Source organism: Eretmochelys imbricata, chromosome 11, assembly GCF_965152235.1.
Source record: "Eretmochelys imbricata isolate rEreImb1 chromosome 11, rEreImb1.hap1, whole genome shotgun sequence".
Taxonomy (NCBI): Eukaryota; Metazoa; Chordata; order Testudines; family Cheloniidae; genus Eretmochelys; species Eretmochelys imbricata.
The window spans coordinates 34,431,754-34,447,862 of NC_135582.1; the positions used below are offsets into that span (position 1 = coordinate 34,431,754).

Consider the following 16,109-nt stretch of genomic DNA (forward strand, 5'->3'; position numbering starts at 1 on the left):
AAGTTACCTACTACAGGACAGGCCCAACAAAGAAAATAACAGAACGCCACTAGCCATCACCTTCAGTCCCCAACTAAAACCTCTCCAACGCATCATCAAGGATCTACAACTTATCCTGAAGGATGACCCATCACTCTCACAGATCTTGGGAGACAGGCCAGTCCTTGCTTACAGACAGCCCCCCCAACCTGAAGCAAATACTCACCAGCAACCACAAACCACACAACAAAAATACTAACCCAGGAACCTACCCTTGCAACAAAGCCCGTTGCCAATTGTGTCCACATATCTATTCAGGGGACACCATCATAAGGCCTAATCACATCAGTCACACTATCAGAGGCTCGTTCACCTGCACATCTACCAATGTGATATATGCCATCATATGCCAGCAATGCCCCTCTGCCATGTACATTAGCCAAACTGGACAGTCTCTACGTAAAAGAATAAATGGACACAAATCAGACGTCAAGAATTATAACATTCAAAAACCAGTTGGAGAACACTTCAATCTCTCTGGTCACTCAATTACAAACCTAAAAGTCGCAATATTACAACAAAAACACTTCAAAAACAGACTCCAACGAGAGACTGCTGAATTGGAATTAATTTGCAAACTGGACACCATTAAATTAGGCTTGAACAAAGACTGGGAATGGATGGGTCATTACACAAAGTAAAACTATTCCCCCATATTTATTTTCCCCCCTATTGTTCCTCACACGTTTTTGTCAGCTGCTGGAAATGGCCCAACTTGATTATCACTACAAAAGGTTTTTTTTCTCTCCTGCTGGGAATAGCTCACCTAACCCGATCACTCTTGTTACAGGGTGTATGGTAACACCCATTGTTTCATGTTCTCTGTGTATATAAAATCTCCCTCCTGTATTTTCCACTGCATGCATCCGATGAAGTGAGCTGTAGCTCACAAAAGCTTATGCTCAGATAAATTTGTTAGTCTCTAAGGTGCCACAAGTCCTCCTTTTCTAGATGGATTATGTTATACCTTGGAACAGCAGCAATTATTTTCACTTATTTTTAAACTGGACAATTTGCCTTCAGTTATTTCCATCCAGGTGTCATAAAGACACTCCAAAATCCAAATTATTATTTTTTTAGGCCAGGTCCTTCTCTTCTCTACAAATGCAGCAGAACCAGCATTTTTTGCTGTATTGGTGGGGAATGCAGGATATCTGAAGTCCACACAATGATCCACACATTTATGGAGTGCCGCAAATCCAAGTCCCATGGGGGTTGCCAATGTACTCGTGTGTGGGAGCTCATAGACAGAGGTAGGACAGGGACAGGGCTCATGTATCTGTCATTAGCCCAGGAGTGAAGGGTATAGAATAAGCAAGCTTGGCATGAATGCAATAAATGTTTTGTCCATTTGGCCTCCTTTTGCTTGCCATTCATCACTTCCACCCTCCTGTCTGTTCTGTTCTCTCTGCCCCTGCTGCCCTGCATAGGCTTCCCTGACAACTTGTTCTCTTCTCCCTCTGGACCTACTATCCAGATGCCTTATTCCCTTCACTGCGAGCATTCATCTTTGTTTGTGGCTGGCAGGTCCCTGAAGGCAGCTCCTAATCCCTCCTCCTCTTTTATTAGGTAGCAACAGCTTCAAGAAGAGCCACCTAACACCTGACTGCTCATTCTTGTTTCCAGGTGCTTTTACAGGCCTCCAAGCTATTATTTGCAAAGAAGAACCTCCTCCTCTGTTGAAGCAGCTGGAAACAAGGAGCACAGCCAGTCTCATTTGGCTAGCCAGTTTTCTGGGGCTACCAGCAAGTGTTCCCCAGACTACCAGCTACACTGTGGGACTCACTAGGTTAAACTGAGCTTCTTAAAAATGTCCCCAGATGTAAGAGGAATTATAAGCCAATGCTTAAAAAGAAAAATAGTTTGTTATCTACCATTGCCTGGAAATCCACCTGTGCATTAACCAAAGCTTTAGAGATCTGTGCTGAGTTCTGGAAATGTACATTATCTGGAAAAAGGAACAGAACAAAAAGGAGAAGAGTGGGTTATTAAAATCTGGTAAATACCAGATAGTTTAAAGATATAATGCATTAAGTTCAGTCCATCAATTATCGAGTCATACAGTTGACATTACTAACAATGAGTAAGTAACACTTTATATGCCCCATGGAAATGGACCAAACATCTAAGTACTGACCCTAATCGAAGTCAAAGAAAGATGCTTAACGTTTCTCAAACAAAGAGGTTGTGGCTTAGTATTTGAACTGCCTTTCGTAAACCTCACCATCTGCTGTTCCGTGGATGAGAAGATATTTCACGTTTCGGAAATTCTCCGCTCTTGCCATCACAGTTGAATTCTGTTCAGGGGAAAAATGAACACTTCAGCAGCTGCAATTTAGACCACTTAGTCACGTAGGTAAAAGGCTTTCACTGCATAGTATAAAACTAACTGAATCATCATATAAACTGGCACTCTAACGACAACAGTGATTATTTATTACTCTCTGGGCTTGGAATGGAAGCCAGATATATTCTCTAGGCTTTTCCCAGGGCTAGTTGACACAAATCTCAGGCCTCCACCCTATCCCTCCCACTGGCTGCAATGCCATTCCTCTTACACCAAAATGCTCTGCCAGAGGAGTTTGGGATGAGGAGTTTCTGCCGTTTGGATGGGGTTTGGAAATGAGTATTAAGGGCCTAACCCAAAGCCTAATGAAGTCAGTAAGAGCCTTTCCACTGACTTAAGTGGAATTTGGATCAGGCCCTAAATGTGTTCACAACTGGTATGTATGTTTGTGGAGGGAATCAGGGGCATGAACAGAGGATGGAAATTTCCTGTTAAACCATTAGGAACCAGCAATGTGCCCCCATTTAGGGACGATAATCTGATTACCTAGGGGGCTCATGTCATTTCACCACAGAGTTCAGTCTGCACAAAGCAGCTTGCATTCCACACCAAGTGGTCCCAACAATGACCAGTAATCATCATCATTTAAACCCATCACTGGGGGGTCCCCCCCCCGATGCTGAAGGTAAGCAGCATTATTTGAACTGACCCTGTCTGTTCCAATGGGACAACAAGGACCTTTAAACATAGAATATTTAAGACTATTAAATATAGGAAAAGAGAGTAAACTATAGGCAGGTGAATTCCATGCTAGTAGCTCTCACTGCCATAGGGCTGATACTACTAGGGCTGGAAGATGATTTCTCTTCCCCACTTCTCCCTTCCTCCCTGATAATGTGATTCTAAGTTTGAGGAAAACAAATGCAATGAAGAGAATTCTTACTTTGTAGTGTTCGAGATTATCTGACTCAGTCGGAAGACCCATAAATCGCTCTGTGTAGATAGATGCTATCGTATAAAAAAAAAAGAGCTATAGACAAAATATATACACATCTAATGGTTGAATACTATGAGTATGTGTTTAAACTGCACGCAGTTCCATTAATACACCCTAAATGTATTATTTATTTTAGACTATTTCTGTGGCATCCATCACTGTAGCTCCTGGCTTCCTCACACTACACTAAAACCAGCTACATACAAAGATCATTTATGAAGATGAATTGATAAACATACTCCCACTTTATCTGCCCCTGCAGAAATACCCAACCCGGAGTGACCTAAGAAAAGGGCTGAGCAAACAGGTAAGTCAACCTGGAACACCAAGTCCCATAAACAGAGGCTAAGATCGCTTTAGCTAGTAGGATAAATTCCAGGAACCAATAGCTAGCATAACCCAGCACATATCTACTGCCACAAGGGGACACACAAGAGAGACTATCAAGAGCTTTATTGTAACCAACACATTACTTTATACTCAGAAGCAGGGAAGAGTCCCTTAGGATTTCATGCTGGTGACCCTTCCTGTTCAATGGGTATGCACATACACGGTGAGAGAATGGGAGACGTAGGCTGTGGTATAAAACCCTATGCACAGGATATTCAGGTCTTTGTCCATTTTTCACTGACACCAGATGCTGTTTCTTTGCTTTCTTAGTCTTTGACTGAGGTAGGGACATAGGTGAGAGCAAACATCTCTGCATCTGAGACTTTCAGCTGGGGCACCTTACTGCTTAAGGGCCCACTCAGGACACCTTTACAGGTGATCTTCTATGGCTGTCAGGCTGTTTAGTGAAATGTGGGTGATTCTTTTGTTATGGAGTTCCTACTGCAATGTGTACCTCACAGTTCAGAAGAATGGGGATCCGTGAGCTGGAAGATGGTAGGATTAAGTCATTAACTGAGTAGCTGTGAATGGCACATGGATTTGGAGAAAGGATACATTTTACAGCCTCATTTCTCTCACTGGGGCAGGGTCCCATGTTTCCCAGTGGCAGAACCATCATTAAATAAAAGTTGCTGAAGCTTAATCCAGGAAGGAGGGAAGAGCAATTACTCAATGACTACCCTTTTGGGAAGAAAGGCTAGAAATTATTATGCAGCCATTCCATCTGCCTCTGCAAAGACCCACAGGATAGTCAATGATAGCTTATGGTCAGTGTTATCAGAGACTGTTGACAGATCTAACAAAATCAGTACACACATCTAACTGTGCCCAGGGAGAAATAAATAGTCAATGTCCTGGGGCAGTGCCATCTGTGTGCCACATGCACATTTGCAGCTCATCTTGGGGGGCTTGTGGAAATCTGTGGAATCACAATACAACTGAAGTTGCTGCAACAGCACTTTTTCAATAACTTTCCCCAGAAAGGGGAGGTGGAGCATACTGGGCAATAACGGATCAAGCTGTGATGTCACGGGCAATTTTTTGAGCAAGAGTGTTCTCACTGCTTGCATAATGGTGGCTGACACCTTATCCTCCCAACAAGAGGCATTACAGTCACAGTGAGTGCCGTTACATGTAATTTACACCACTGTAAGATCCTGGTACATGGTCAGCGTGATGTCAAGGATGCTTCAAGTAAATGAGAACCCAACGGACAGAGGGTATATCTAATGCAACGTGGTGTTCAACTTGTGTGGCAGGAAATGGGGGCAGGGGTTGAGATTCTTCATGGGAAGTCCTGCTAGGAAAAATGTTTAAAAATACTGGAGATCTGGTACAAACAATTCCATCTCAAAGGCCAAAAATTATCCTTCAGAAATATTTTTATGAGCTGCAAGGATAAGTGATTTCTGGAAGGGATAATGTAACCAGAAAGGGGTGACTCCCTCAAAGGCAGAGAAATCACCTCAAAATTGTCCCCTCAATGTGGTGGCACACTTAACAAGTAGCTCCAGGAAGACCCATCCAGCACATCACTGAATGCATATGGGTTGCCAAGGGGGCTTTACAGGTGCACAAATGAGATTAGCAAACCCTCTGCCATATCACAGTATTTGTTCCAAAAGGCTGGGTGCAGCTATTGCCAGCAGAGAAAGGATTAAATACAAGCTTTGAGGAATTTTATTTTGGTGATGACAAGTTCTTTTTTTTATGTTTCCAGTTGTCAAGCTCTTGCAATAACGTCATGCTTTCTGAGTCAGTGTTTATTAAATGTTTTTATACCGTAATATTCCCAGCTGGAGACAGGAGCCACTGCAATTCCACATTTAAATACTCCACTGCCAGATCCAAGTGCCAGAGAAGTTACATATCCACCATAGGACTGGAGAGAAATCACAGGCAGGTTAATACTATGCAGTTAGCTATCTCTTTGTTCTCTGAGAATCCAAGTAATAAAACATTACATTCAAAAGAAACATTTGGTTTAATAGCATGGGGGCAAAGCAACTAGACTTTTACCTTCACCAGTATGAACTGAGTCTGGCTGACTCCTTGTGAGGAACAAAAGGAAAAGACAATTCTATCTAATCACTTCATCTCTTCCTACCATCTACGTTACTGCTTCATTGGGGACCCTGGTTCAGTTCCTCACCTACTGAATTATCTAGCCAAAAATGGAATTTTCTGCCAAAAAATTGTTATATTGAATCAGCCCGATGTGTGCAGCCATGGACAACAAGTTGTGGAAGGCTATGGATGTTGGCTTTAAAGCAGACTACAATACCCCAATGAAAGGTCAGGCTTTTGTTATATGCCTTAACAATGTCCATGTGCTGCAGAGCTGCCCAGTAGAGCGGGTTGGAACTTTTTTTTCCTAACAGAAAATTTTGATAGAAATGGGAAAAAAATCATTTTAGTCAAAATTTTCCATGGTAAAGTTAGACTTCTCAGCAAAAAATCCCAAACCCAAAATTTCCATCTGAAAAGCAAAAAATTTCAGCTGAAAACCAAACACTTTGATTTGGAAATGCTGCTGCAGTGCCTCATGGGAACCGTGGACCTCATGGCCCTATGATCCAACATGGGCCAGGCTCCCTAGCCAGACTACATCTCCCATAATGCACCGAGTCTCCCTTCTTGCTGAGTCACTATGATGCATTCTGGAAATCCCTGATAGTGGCACATTATAGCAGATGTAGTCCAGCTAAGGAACCTGACCCACAGAAGAGAACTGGGGTAATGAGGCATCCAAACTGTCATTCCTATGAAGCATTTCAGCAACATTTTTGAAACTAGATTTTTCCCCCCTGGTTTTAAGTGTTTGTGTTTCCAACAAAAAGTGGAACTTTTTCATGGGGGAAAAATAACCTTTTCGCCAAAAATGTCACAGTCAAAAACCCAATTTTCCATCGAAAAACAGTTGAGACAGAAAAATTTCAACTAATAGTACTAACTAGAAAACCTGACTGGACTGAAATTTGTGTTTTCTCAGCAGTGAAGGGAAAATACCTTTGTCTATCCCTATATATGATTCTGATATGTTTTCTTCAAGATTTTTGGATTCTTTTCTGCAAGGTTGAGGAAAATATTCTTGCAACTCATTAAAAAGAACAACTGATTGAAGTTTGCCCTCTATCTTAATAAGCTAACTGCTGAGGTAAACAAAATAATTTTACAGTCAGAGGAAGAGAGAGAGAGATAGGAAGCTTTTATTTATCAAGATGTTACTGACTTTTTTTTTTTTTTTTGCATTGTTTCTAACACACTGGCGGTCTGATCACAAGTTACATTTTAGAAGTGGGAAAGGAAAGTTAATTTTAAGACAGACCAAAAATATTATTTAATCTTTTAGAAAAGGTGGTGACTCATGAACTAAGCATCTCTCAGATTCAGATGCTGTTACAGGAATGTTGGGGATGGGAAGTATTAAGTAACCTTTGAGTATTATTTATTACTCCACTCAAGACTGGAGAGAAAGGACCTTCATTGATGCCACGATCTGACCCCATGTCATTCGTACTCTATTTCATTCAGCATCAAGTTTCATTTCTAAGACCTCCAGAAAACAGAATGACTCCAGTCTCTGGATTTTAAAGACCAAAAAAGAGTGGGGAAGCTGAGTTCTGCTTGGCATCCTATCCAAATAAAGAAGCTTAGAGCCTGATGCCTTAGTATTGACTACCTTTGCTCATTAAACTCCAACACATAACTGAACATAGGATGGCCAGTCCACATGGTTGCATAATTTCCAGTTCCTGAAACCCACCCATGCTTCTTAAAGAATCAGCTGCTAGCTATCAAAACTCTGTGGGGCAAGCAATTCCTCCACCTCCCTCCTGCTGCTGGTTCCCGGCCTGACCCTCAGGCTGTGAACCAGCAGGGGAGAATTAGTTCATATTTGGAGAGGAGGAAAGGAGAAGAATCAGCCTGGAGTTCAGAAAGGTTCTGTGCAAAGAGGTGGGGCTGGCATCTGAGAACAGTTGATACTGGGTATGTAGGCATTTGGTCTGCTTGATGGGGGTAGGGGGGGCAGAATGTGTGACTAAGGGAGCGTGAACGCTTGGATGAATGGCTAGAGAAGATAAAGGATTTCCATTCTTTCTGGAGGAGGGGTAGTGACAGAAGCCAGGAGAGCGGAGTAGGGGCCAAAGGGGCTTGTTCAGAATCCTGCAGATGAGCATTCTCATCCTCTGTGTTCAAAATATAAAGGGAAGTTTAGAAATTAAGGAATGTATTGGATTTAATCATATTGCGTGTCAAAAATAAAGCAACTCCCCACCCCCTTCTAAATAGCATCCAACTTGAAATGAGAGTGAGGGATAACTATAAGCAACAAATAAGGATATAGCAAAGAATTTATGCAATTATTTTTCTGCTAACTTGAGGGGAATTTATCCAAATCAGAAATCAGCATAGCAAGGCCAGAAAATAAGGAACTAGCAGTAGAAGGATTATTGTGCTATAGCAGGTTAAGAGGTGGAGTTTGAAGCCTGAATTGCTTTAACAGTCTTTTACAAGCTTTTGCTGTCCAGGAGAGATTGGTGAGTCTGAAAAAGTGCATACCTGCCAGCACATACAGACTATGCACAGGGACATTTAGGTACAAAAGAGGAATGCATTTCCAACTCTACTGAAATATATTAGACCTCTAGAGCCTTTTGGGCGGACTCAGTGGGAAAATGACAGCTTCCTCCTTAAAATATAAAGACTGACAGCTTGTACAATAGTGCCATTATTTTAAGAATGCATCTAATGTTGGACCATGATAGTTCAGACCTGTCAAATGTCATCATTTGTATAGTCGCAGTGTTGTTGTAGCTGTGTTGGTCCAAGAATATTAGAGAAAAAAGGTGGAGGAGGTGATACCTTTTATTGGACCAAATTCTATTGATGAAAGAGACAAGCTTTTGAGTTTATACACCTGAATAAGAGCTCTGTGAAAACTCAAAAGCTTGTCTCTTTTCACCCACAGAAGCTGGTCCAATAAAAGGTATTACCTCCCACACTTTGTCTCCATCTTTTATATGAGAAACTTGTCATTTTATTTATTTAAATAAAATGCATCTTGATTAAAAAAAAAAACAATTTTTTTCAGTTCAGGAACTTAAGGATTTGGCCCCAAAATATTAAGTGTTATATCAGCATTACCTACTCATAAATAGATGTATCATTTAATTACATTTTACTGCGTTGAATTGTGTCTAGGTATTTTCTATATGTCTACGTATGTGTCTAGGTGTATGATCACAGTTCCTAAAATATTAGTTAATATAAACTTCATACAAAGCTGTTAGCAGCCCTGTTCACATGTCATCTAATGTCAGCCACTTTTGTTTGCTACTGTTCAACTGAATCTGCAAGTTCTGTTCTGTAACGCAGTTCTAGGTAAGTTGCTCATGGGGCAACTGGGCCAAAGAAAAACAAAAGAAAAATTAAAGAATTCTGGCGAAAAGACAGTCTGTCTAAAGAGAATGAAACTGTAACTCTTTCTGAAAGATAATCAGAGACAAATGAACATTTATAAATAGCAAAACATTGGAAAGAAACATCCCAGTTTAGTCTGTAAGCTGTTCTAGCTACTGTGGTCTGTTACTGTTGGGCCACTGCTCCTCCTTTCCTCTTAAACACTACTTGCAATACCAGGATCTTATCTTGAAGATTGAATGGTAACAAAGGGAAAGACAATAATTATAATTGTTTCTTTCTCTTCTGTTAAAGCCAGATTCTGCTCTAGAAATCTGACCCTCAGGCACTCTAAGATACTACTCAGTGTAAGTAGGGATGACCTTAGTTGAAAGCAATGCTGGCCAATAGGAGGTTAGTTTACAATTACGTCCCTTTAACAATGAAGCATAACATAACAATAACAAGCTATGTAAGATCCCCAGTACCTCCTGCTTTTGACTGGCCTAGAAATGCTGTGAGAATGACTTTCCTTGTGTATTTCACTGGTCCCAAACCCAATCAGGAAGAGCGAAGGCATAGGAAAAGTCAAATGAAGGCAAATAATCTTTTCCAAACCTCGAAAGGTTTAGATTTGATTCAAGTTCTAGCTGATGGTTTGGCCTGATTCTTATCTCATCCAATGTGGTTTGCCCATCTCTACTTGGAGTCCCCCAGGCCTCAGACTGTGTAGCCCTCAGCCTTTCACTTCTTCAGTACAAGAAGAAATTCTAGTTTGGGAAAGAGGTTTGGTGCACTTAGTTTTCTCTGAAGTTCAACTCCATGCACTATTTCAAGGCCAGACAAAAATCAGGAAGTATGGGAAGTCACAGGGATGCCAAAATCAGTGGTTTCAGATCAGAGGGATTAATGGAATTCTGTTGTTTTTTTAAAATTTCAGATCACATAAGTTCACATTTCTTTAATTCTGATGTGAGTATCATGTTCAAACAAACACTATTATTAACAGTGAAGCCAACTGAAACTTCTGAGCGTTGCCTTGTTTCAACCTAAAACCAAATCTGCAGCTGAGATCTACTCAAAATTCAGCCCATGCCTTCCTGAAAATCAGTGTAGGCTTCCCAAAGGGTTTGAAAACCTTCACTGAATCTGATTTTTAATTTTTTTTTTACTATGACAAAAGTCTAGAGGAGAAGCTTTAGAGTGACTTTGTGGAAAACAAGGAGGAATTTTAGAAAACACTGAATGCAGTAAGAGTAAGAAAGGTAAATAAGGAAATACCAAAACCAGCAGCAACTACTTACCCAGCCCCATATTGCTATTCTTTTTTCATCAACAAAACCCATTTCTATAAATTTTCTGTTTAAAAGAAAAATCACAATTATAAAGCCATTCTTACCACCCAATAGGATTATTTACATTACATTTAGTTAATAAAAAAAAGAGTTCAAGCTTCTTTCATGCTTCTTTCATGCTTACCAGACATGTCAGGCCACTCAGAACAGATAACATATCTGATTTCTATATAGGACCAAGTAACAGCCTCATGGATTTTAAGGCCCACCAGGACCATTATGGTCATCTGCCTGACCTCCTGAATCAATTAAACACCCTTTAGTTTACTTTTTACTCTTAATATTTAAACACACATTTATTTTCATCTATGTAGAGAGACCACGGCATAGCTGAAAGCAATGCTTAAGGAGCCCATTGGGAGTACTGATCACGGCATGGAAGAGTAACTAAAGAAGATAAACCTGTTAATGATTTCTGAGTGTATTTGAGCATAAACTTTAGCGGGTAAAAACCCCACTTCTTCAGATGCATGGAGTGAAAATTATAGATGCAGACATGAATATACTGACACATGAAGAGAAGGGAGTTGCCTCACAAGTGGGGAGCCAGTGCTGACCGGGCCAATTCGGTCAGGGTGGATGTAGTCCACTCCCAATAATAGATGAGGAGGTGTCAATTCCAGGAGAGGCAAAGCTGCTTTTGTAATGAGCCAGCCACTCCCAGTCCCTATTCAGGCCCATATTAATGGTGTTAAATTTGCAAATGAATTTTAGTTCTGCTGTTTCTCTTTGAAGTCTGTTTCTGAAGTTTTTTTGTTCAAGTATAGCTACTTTCAAATCTGTTATAGAATGTCCAGGAAGATTGAAGTGTTCTCCGACTGGCTTTTGTATGTTTCCATTCCTGATGTCCGATTTATGTCCATTTATTCTTTTACGTCGGGACTGTCTGGTTTGGCCAATGTACATGGCAGAGGGGCATTGCTGGCACATGATGGCATAAATAACATTAGTAGACGTGCAGGTGAATGAGCCTCTGATGGTGTGGCTGATGTGGCTGGGTCCTCTGATGGTGTTGCTAGAGTAGATATGGGGATAGAGTAGGCAACGAGGTTTGCTGCAGGGATTGGTTCCTGGGTTAGTGTTTCTGTGATGTGGTATGTAGTTGCTGGTGACCCACAGGAACCCTGTCAACACTGGTTCTCCACTAGTGAGGCAACTCCCTTCTCTTCATGTGTCAGTATATTTATGTCTGCATCTGTACTTTTCACTCCATGCATCTGAAGAAGTGGGGTTTTTACCCATGAAAACTTATGCTCAAATAAATCTGTTAGTCTTTAAGATGCCACCAGACTCCTTGTTGTTTTTGTGGATACAGACTAACACAGCTACCCCCTGATACTTGTCAGAAATCATTGATACCCCCTTTGGCCTTCATTCCTGACTGTGTCCCCAATTTAAATCTTTCTCTATATATATTTAAAAGGAGCTAATAAGATGCATACACACCAGTAAAATATATCTCCTGATCTTTCATTATTCTTACTCCCCTTCTCCCATTATTCCATTCACTCTTTTTTTAACGCCAGCCTTTGCTGTGTTGTCTCTAACATCAGGGCCTGATCTGGCAAGGTGCTCAACATACTCAACTTCCAGTGGTGCTCTGTACCTCTCCGGAGGTGCCTTACAGGATCAAGCCCTGAGATTTTAAACTACCCTGCCCTTTTATTTGTCTGTAAAGTGTCATGCATGCTCACGGCACTGTAATAAAAAACAACAAGGAAAACTTTTCCCAAGGCTCCCTGCAGATGCATGTGAAAAAGCTCAGAGAAGAGGAAAGGGCTATGCCTTTCTCCTGAGTTTGATCATCAAGCAGCTTGAAGGGAAAACCAGATCACTGGCATTGGGTTTCCTGTCTCTGCATCCCATTGCAATGATGCAGTCTGCTGAAAGAAACATACTAGAGAGAGAAGGAGGGTTTGTGCACAGGGACATCTTCCCAAAGAAGGCACTTAGAAAAAAAGTTGTGTAAATGTGGGTGAATTATCAGTGCAGAGCACAGCATACAATAGGGTAAAACAGGGAAGAAGAGGCAGGAGAAGGGAAAAGACGCAAGAAAGATTAAAACTAGTAGGCCAAGGGCAACTCCCCTGTCCCTTTCAGCAGTATAATCTCACTTTTCTTTCTCTCAGCCATCTTCACATCCAAATTTAGAGGAAGCATAGTGACAAATGCACCAAATAGGGCCAGATTCACCCCAGGGTCTCTACCAGCAGCTGCAAACTTTCCTTTGCAAGGAAGCCCACACAAGTGGCCAGAACCACCCCCAGGTTAGGAGGTATTGACTGGGAGGGACATGGGATGTGAGCTTCCAGAGGGTGCACTAATTCAGCACAGTTCTGTTGCAGCCTTCGCCAGCTGGGCTCCTACTCTTAAAGCACCTCCCTCCCTAGGGGGAGTCCCCCACCTGGGTGCATGGCTCTTGCTGGTAAATCTGCCCCATAATCTTGGGACAGACTAGCAAAATGAAGCAGAAGCCATCCTACACACACAATGTAAAATGGGTGTAGAGACTGGCAGTGAATTGGGAAAAGTTTGCATGGAAAGTCTGTGGTAATTTCAGCCATTCCTTTACAGGCTGTCAGACCAGACTGCAGCTGCAGAAGCACCTTAGCCTCACTGTGTCTCTGACAGGTCGATTTTGACCCCTTTCATGTCGGAGTGTCACTTTAGAGCAATAACAAGTAATTTATAACTTTGATGATCTCATAAAGTGAGTGATTGTGTTGCTGCAATGTTTCAGGAAAGAAAAGCAAATAACAGATGACACTTAGAAGCCTGAAATGATAAAACAGGTAGTCTGCTTCAGTCTTCAATGAAAAGGATAATAACAACACGATACTTAATGCAATAATAGCTAAGAAGGAAATGTAGAGATCACTAAGCAGAAACAGGAAGGAAGAGATAAGGGTACTTAGAGAGAGGCAGTGCTCTCAAGCACATAGAGCAGGGGCATGGGTGTCAGGGCTCCTGGATTCTATTCCTGGCTCTGCTATTCACGGCCAGGTCCATCATTTGGGAGGGGCACCCATTCCCCCGACCAGCCTCCATGGCACCAAAAAAGTCTACTTAGATGCCAATCAGCCCCTTTGGGGCACTTTCCCCAAGACAAAATTAATCCCTCTCCCCTACAACACAGCTCCCCTGGGGCTGCACACTAACCCTCCTCCCGTTCTAAACACCTGCTTTGGTGGTGCTGTTGCATCTTGTGACTCTGAAATCCCAAGCTGAGGCTTCTTTCATGAGAACTTCAGTCCCTCTTTCTGTCCAGAGGCTCCATTCAGGAGGGATATATCTGTTTGGAGCACTTGCAGTCTGGATAACTTTGATGCAGAGCAGCATGGGTGGGAGAAATTGCAAGAGATTGCTGTCGGCACCTGTTGGCCCCAGACACTCTTGTCATTTCTTGCTACCTTGGAATGGCAAGGAAGATGGGTCTTGTGACTGAATATGCTCTCTGATAGTCTAGAAATGTGGGTACAGCTGTACCACAGACTTCACGTCTGACCATGGGCAAGTTCTTTCAGATCCTAGGATTGAAGGCATTATGGACATGCACATTATTGCTCTTAAAGAATTGATGTAGCAGGATTAAGTGCACCCTTTACAGTGATCATGTATATCAAGTGATGGGTTCAGGGGACACCACATGGGTACCATGTACCTCTAAATTTTGCTCTCCATGAGTCCCATCTCTTGTCTTGCCTAGTGGAGGCAGTGAGGGGCCCCAATATAGATTTTCATTCTTAGCAGTTACCAGCCAAGTGGTGCTCAAAAGGACTTGAAATGCATCTACTAATCTGTCTCTTGGACTACTGCTTCAGTGTTGCTTAACACGTGGAAGGGATTCTATTGAATCCTACTGTAATACTCACTTCGCTGCTGAGATTTGGTCCTCAATTTCATATACTCCGAGTTTTCGATATACTGCATGTAGCATCTTGTCACCTTGAAAAGCTGTCCCTCTGCCATCCACGAGAGCAACAATAATTTCCTCTCTGCTTGCAAGATAGGTTATCCAGCTAATCCCAAATGTGTGCTTTACATTCTGACTGCAAGGTCCTCCATACCTAAAGAAAATATTCGCAGAATCTCAGATTTAGATTTGGTGGATGATTTTAAACAACGCATTTATTAAATACAGGACATGAATAATGGAATAATTAAAGCTCAGACCCCAGATTTTATTTAATATAAAAGAAACTTCTTGAGTGCATAGCCCCTGGTGGGCAGCCTAACAGAATCTTAATTCTGGAGAGGGGAAATTTCTGGAAGTGACTGTAGTTATACATATGTCTCATATTTTCCCTTCATATCTTCTCCTATAAGGCAGAACAGGCTCATGGTATTCAGTAGGCAGAAACAGTCAGACCTTTACTGATATAGGTGTGGGACTTTGCCAGCTGTAATCCATTTCAGTTTTTGTAGGATTAGGTTGGTCCATTCGATTTGGCCCAGAATGGCCAAGGGTTGCACTGTCCCAAGAGGAACTCTGAGAAGATATTATGCTTCAAAGTCACACTTCCTCCCCTCTCTGCCTTGTTTTGGCAGAGTGAATTACCTCACCCCTTGTTGGGATATAGTTGATCCCACACCCCTCTGCATCTGGACTGATAATCTGACCAGCAGTGAGTGGGGAAGAGGCAAGGTCTCCTTTCCCCTTTGTGCCAACTTGCTTTCTAAGGTGAATATCAAGTGAGCAGTCCCTTCTTTCTCCCTGATACCTGGCATCATAGTCTGAGCACACCTTACTAAGCTGAGCAAGACAACAGAAAGGGCTTTAGTCCTTATACACTTGAATAAAAGCTGGGGGTAATTTAGCCCACAATGTTTACAGTCTTTTTCTTAGCCACTTCCGATAGACTCATATCATACTTTCCAGTGTTAACAACAGTGGAACCTATAATGTGCTATCTTAGGCAGTCTCATGGTACATGGAAGTAGCAATGGAATTGACTCTGAACGATATTCTGCAAATTCCTATTCTCCTTCTGAAGGACTAATCTTAGTCTCACTGAAATCAACAACAAAACTCTTATTGATTTCAATAGGATCAGGATTCTATTTCAGAAATGTAGCCTAAAATCAAAGAACTGGTGTGCTTTGCTTGTTATATACACTAATGCACTTATCCTGCACTAAACGTGACATGTCAGAACTAATACCCCTTCTGATAAAGCGGATTATGTGGAAAAAGAAAAGAAAATCTTACATACACCTGAATAAGCAGAGGATACTTCTTGGATCTATCAAACTGCGGAGGTAGAAGCATCTTGTACCACAAAGCTAAAAAAAGATATATTACAAATATATCAATGTTTGAGATGATTCTTCTATGTATGAACCATTATTTATTGGAGTAGCATATGGAAATGAGTAAGCAATGAGACACAGGATTCATGAATTGTGAGTCACAAATTGATTTAAGTCATTTTTCCTATTTAACTGTTTAAAAACAATCTTGAAGAAATAAAGTGTTGGGGCTTTTTGGGTTTGTTTTGTTTTTTTAATTAAGCGTCATACAATAATATTAGGGCCTAATTTCTGCAGGTATCTAGGAAAAAATGACAAATACTATCTCACTAGTGAGCTATATGAGTATAGGAAACATTCTATACCAATTTCTCATGTGAGAGAAAAA

At 41.4% G+C, this 16,109-nt stretch overlaps 1 protein-coding gene across 5 annotated transcripts in view; it reads right to left on the reverse strand.

Moving 5' to 3' along the window:
- FAP (fibroblast activation protein alpha) overlaps positions 1-16,109 on the reverse strand; it is a 56,472-nt gene that overhangs the window by 2,204 nt on the left and 38,159 nt on the right. For 2 of the 5 annotated variants that reach the window (XM_077830438.1, XM_077830439.1), the window contains exons 19-25: positions 15,685-15,754; positions 14,344-14,538; positions 10,421-10,475; positions 5,496-5,595; positions 3,270-3,334; positions 2,264-2,336; positions 1,914-1,987 (exon numbers count right to left, since the gene is read on the reverse strand). In XM_077830438.1, the coding sequence (XP_077686564.1) occupies positions 1,914-1,987; positions 2,264-2,336; positions 3,270-3,334; positions 5,496-5,595; positions 10,421-10,475; positions 14,344-14,538; positions 15,685-15,754 (632 nt within the window). Of the gene's footprint in view, positions 1-1,913; positions 1,988-2,176; positions 2,337-3,269; positions 3,335-5,495; positions 5,596-10,420; positions 10,476-14,343; positions 14,539-15,684; positions 15,755-16,109 lie in introns of all 5 variants that reach the window. The other 3 variants (XR_013347547.1, XR_013347548.1, XR_013347549.1) reach the window with 3 other exon arrangements.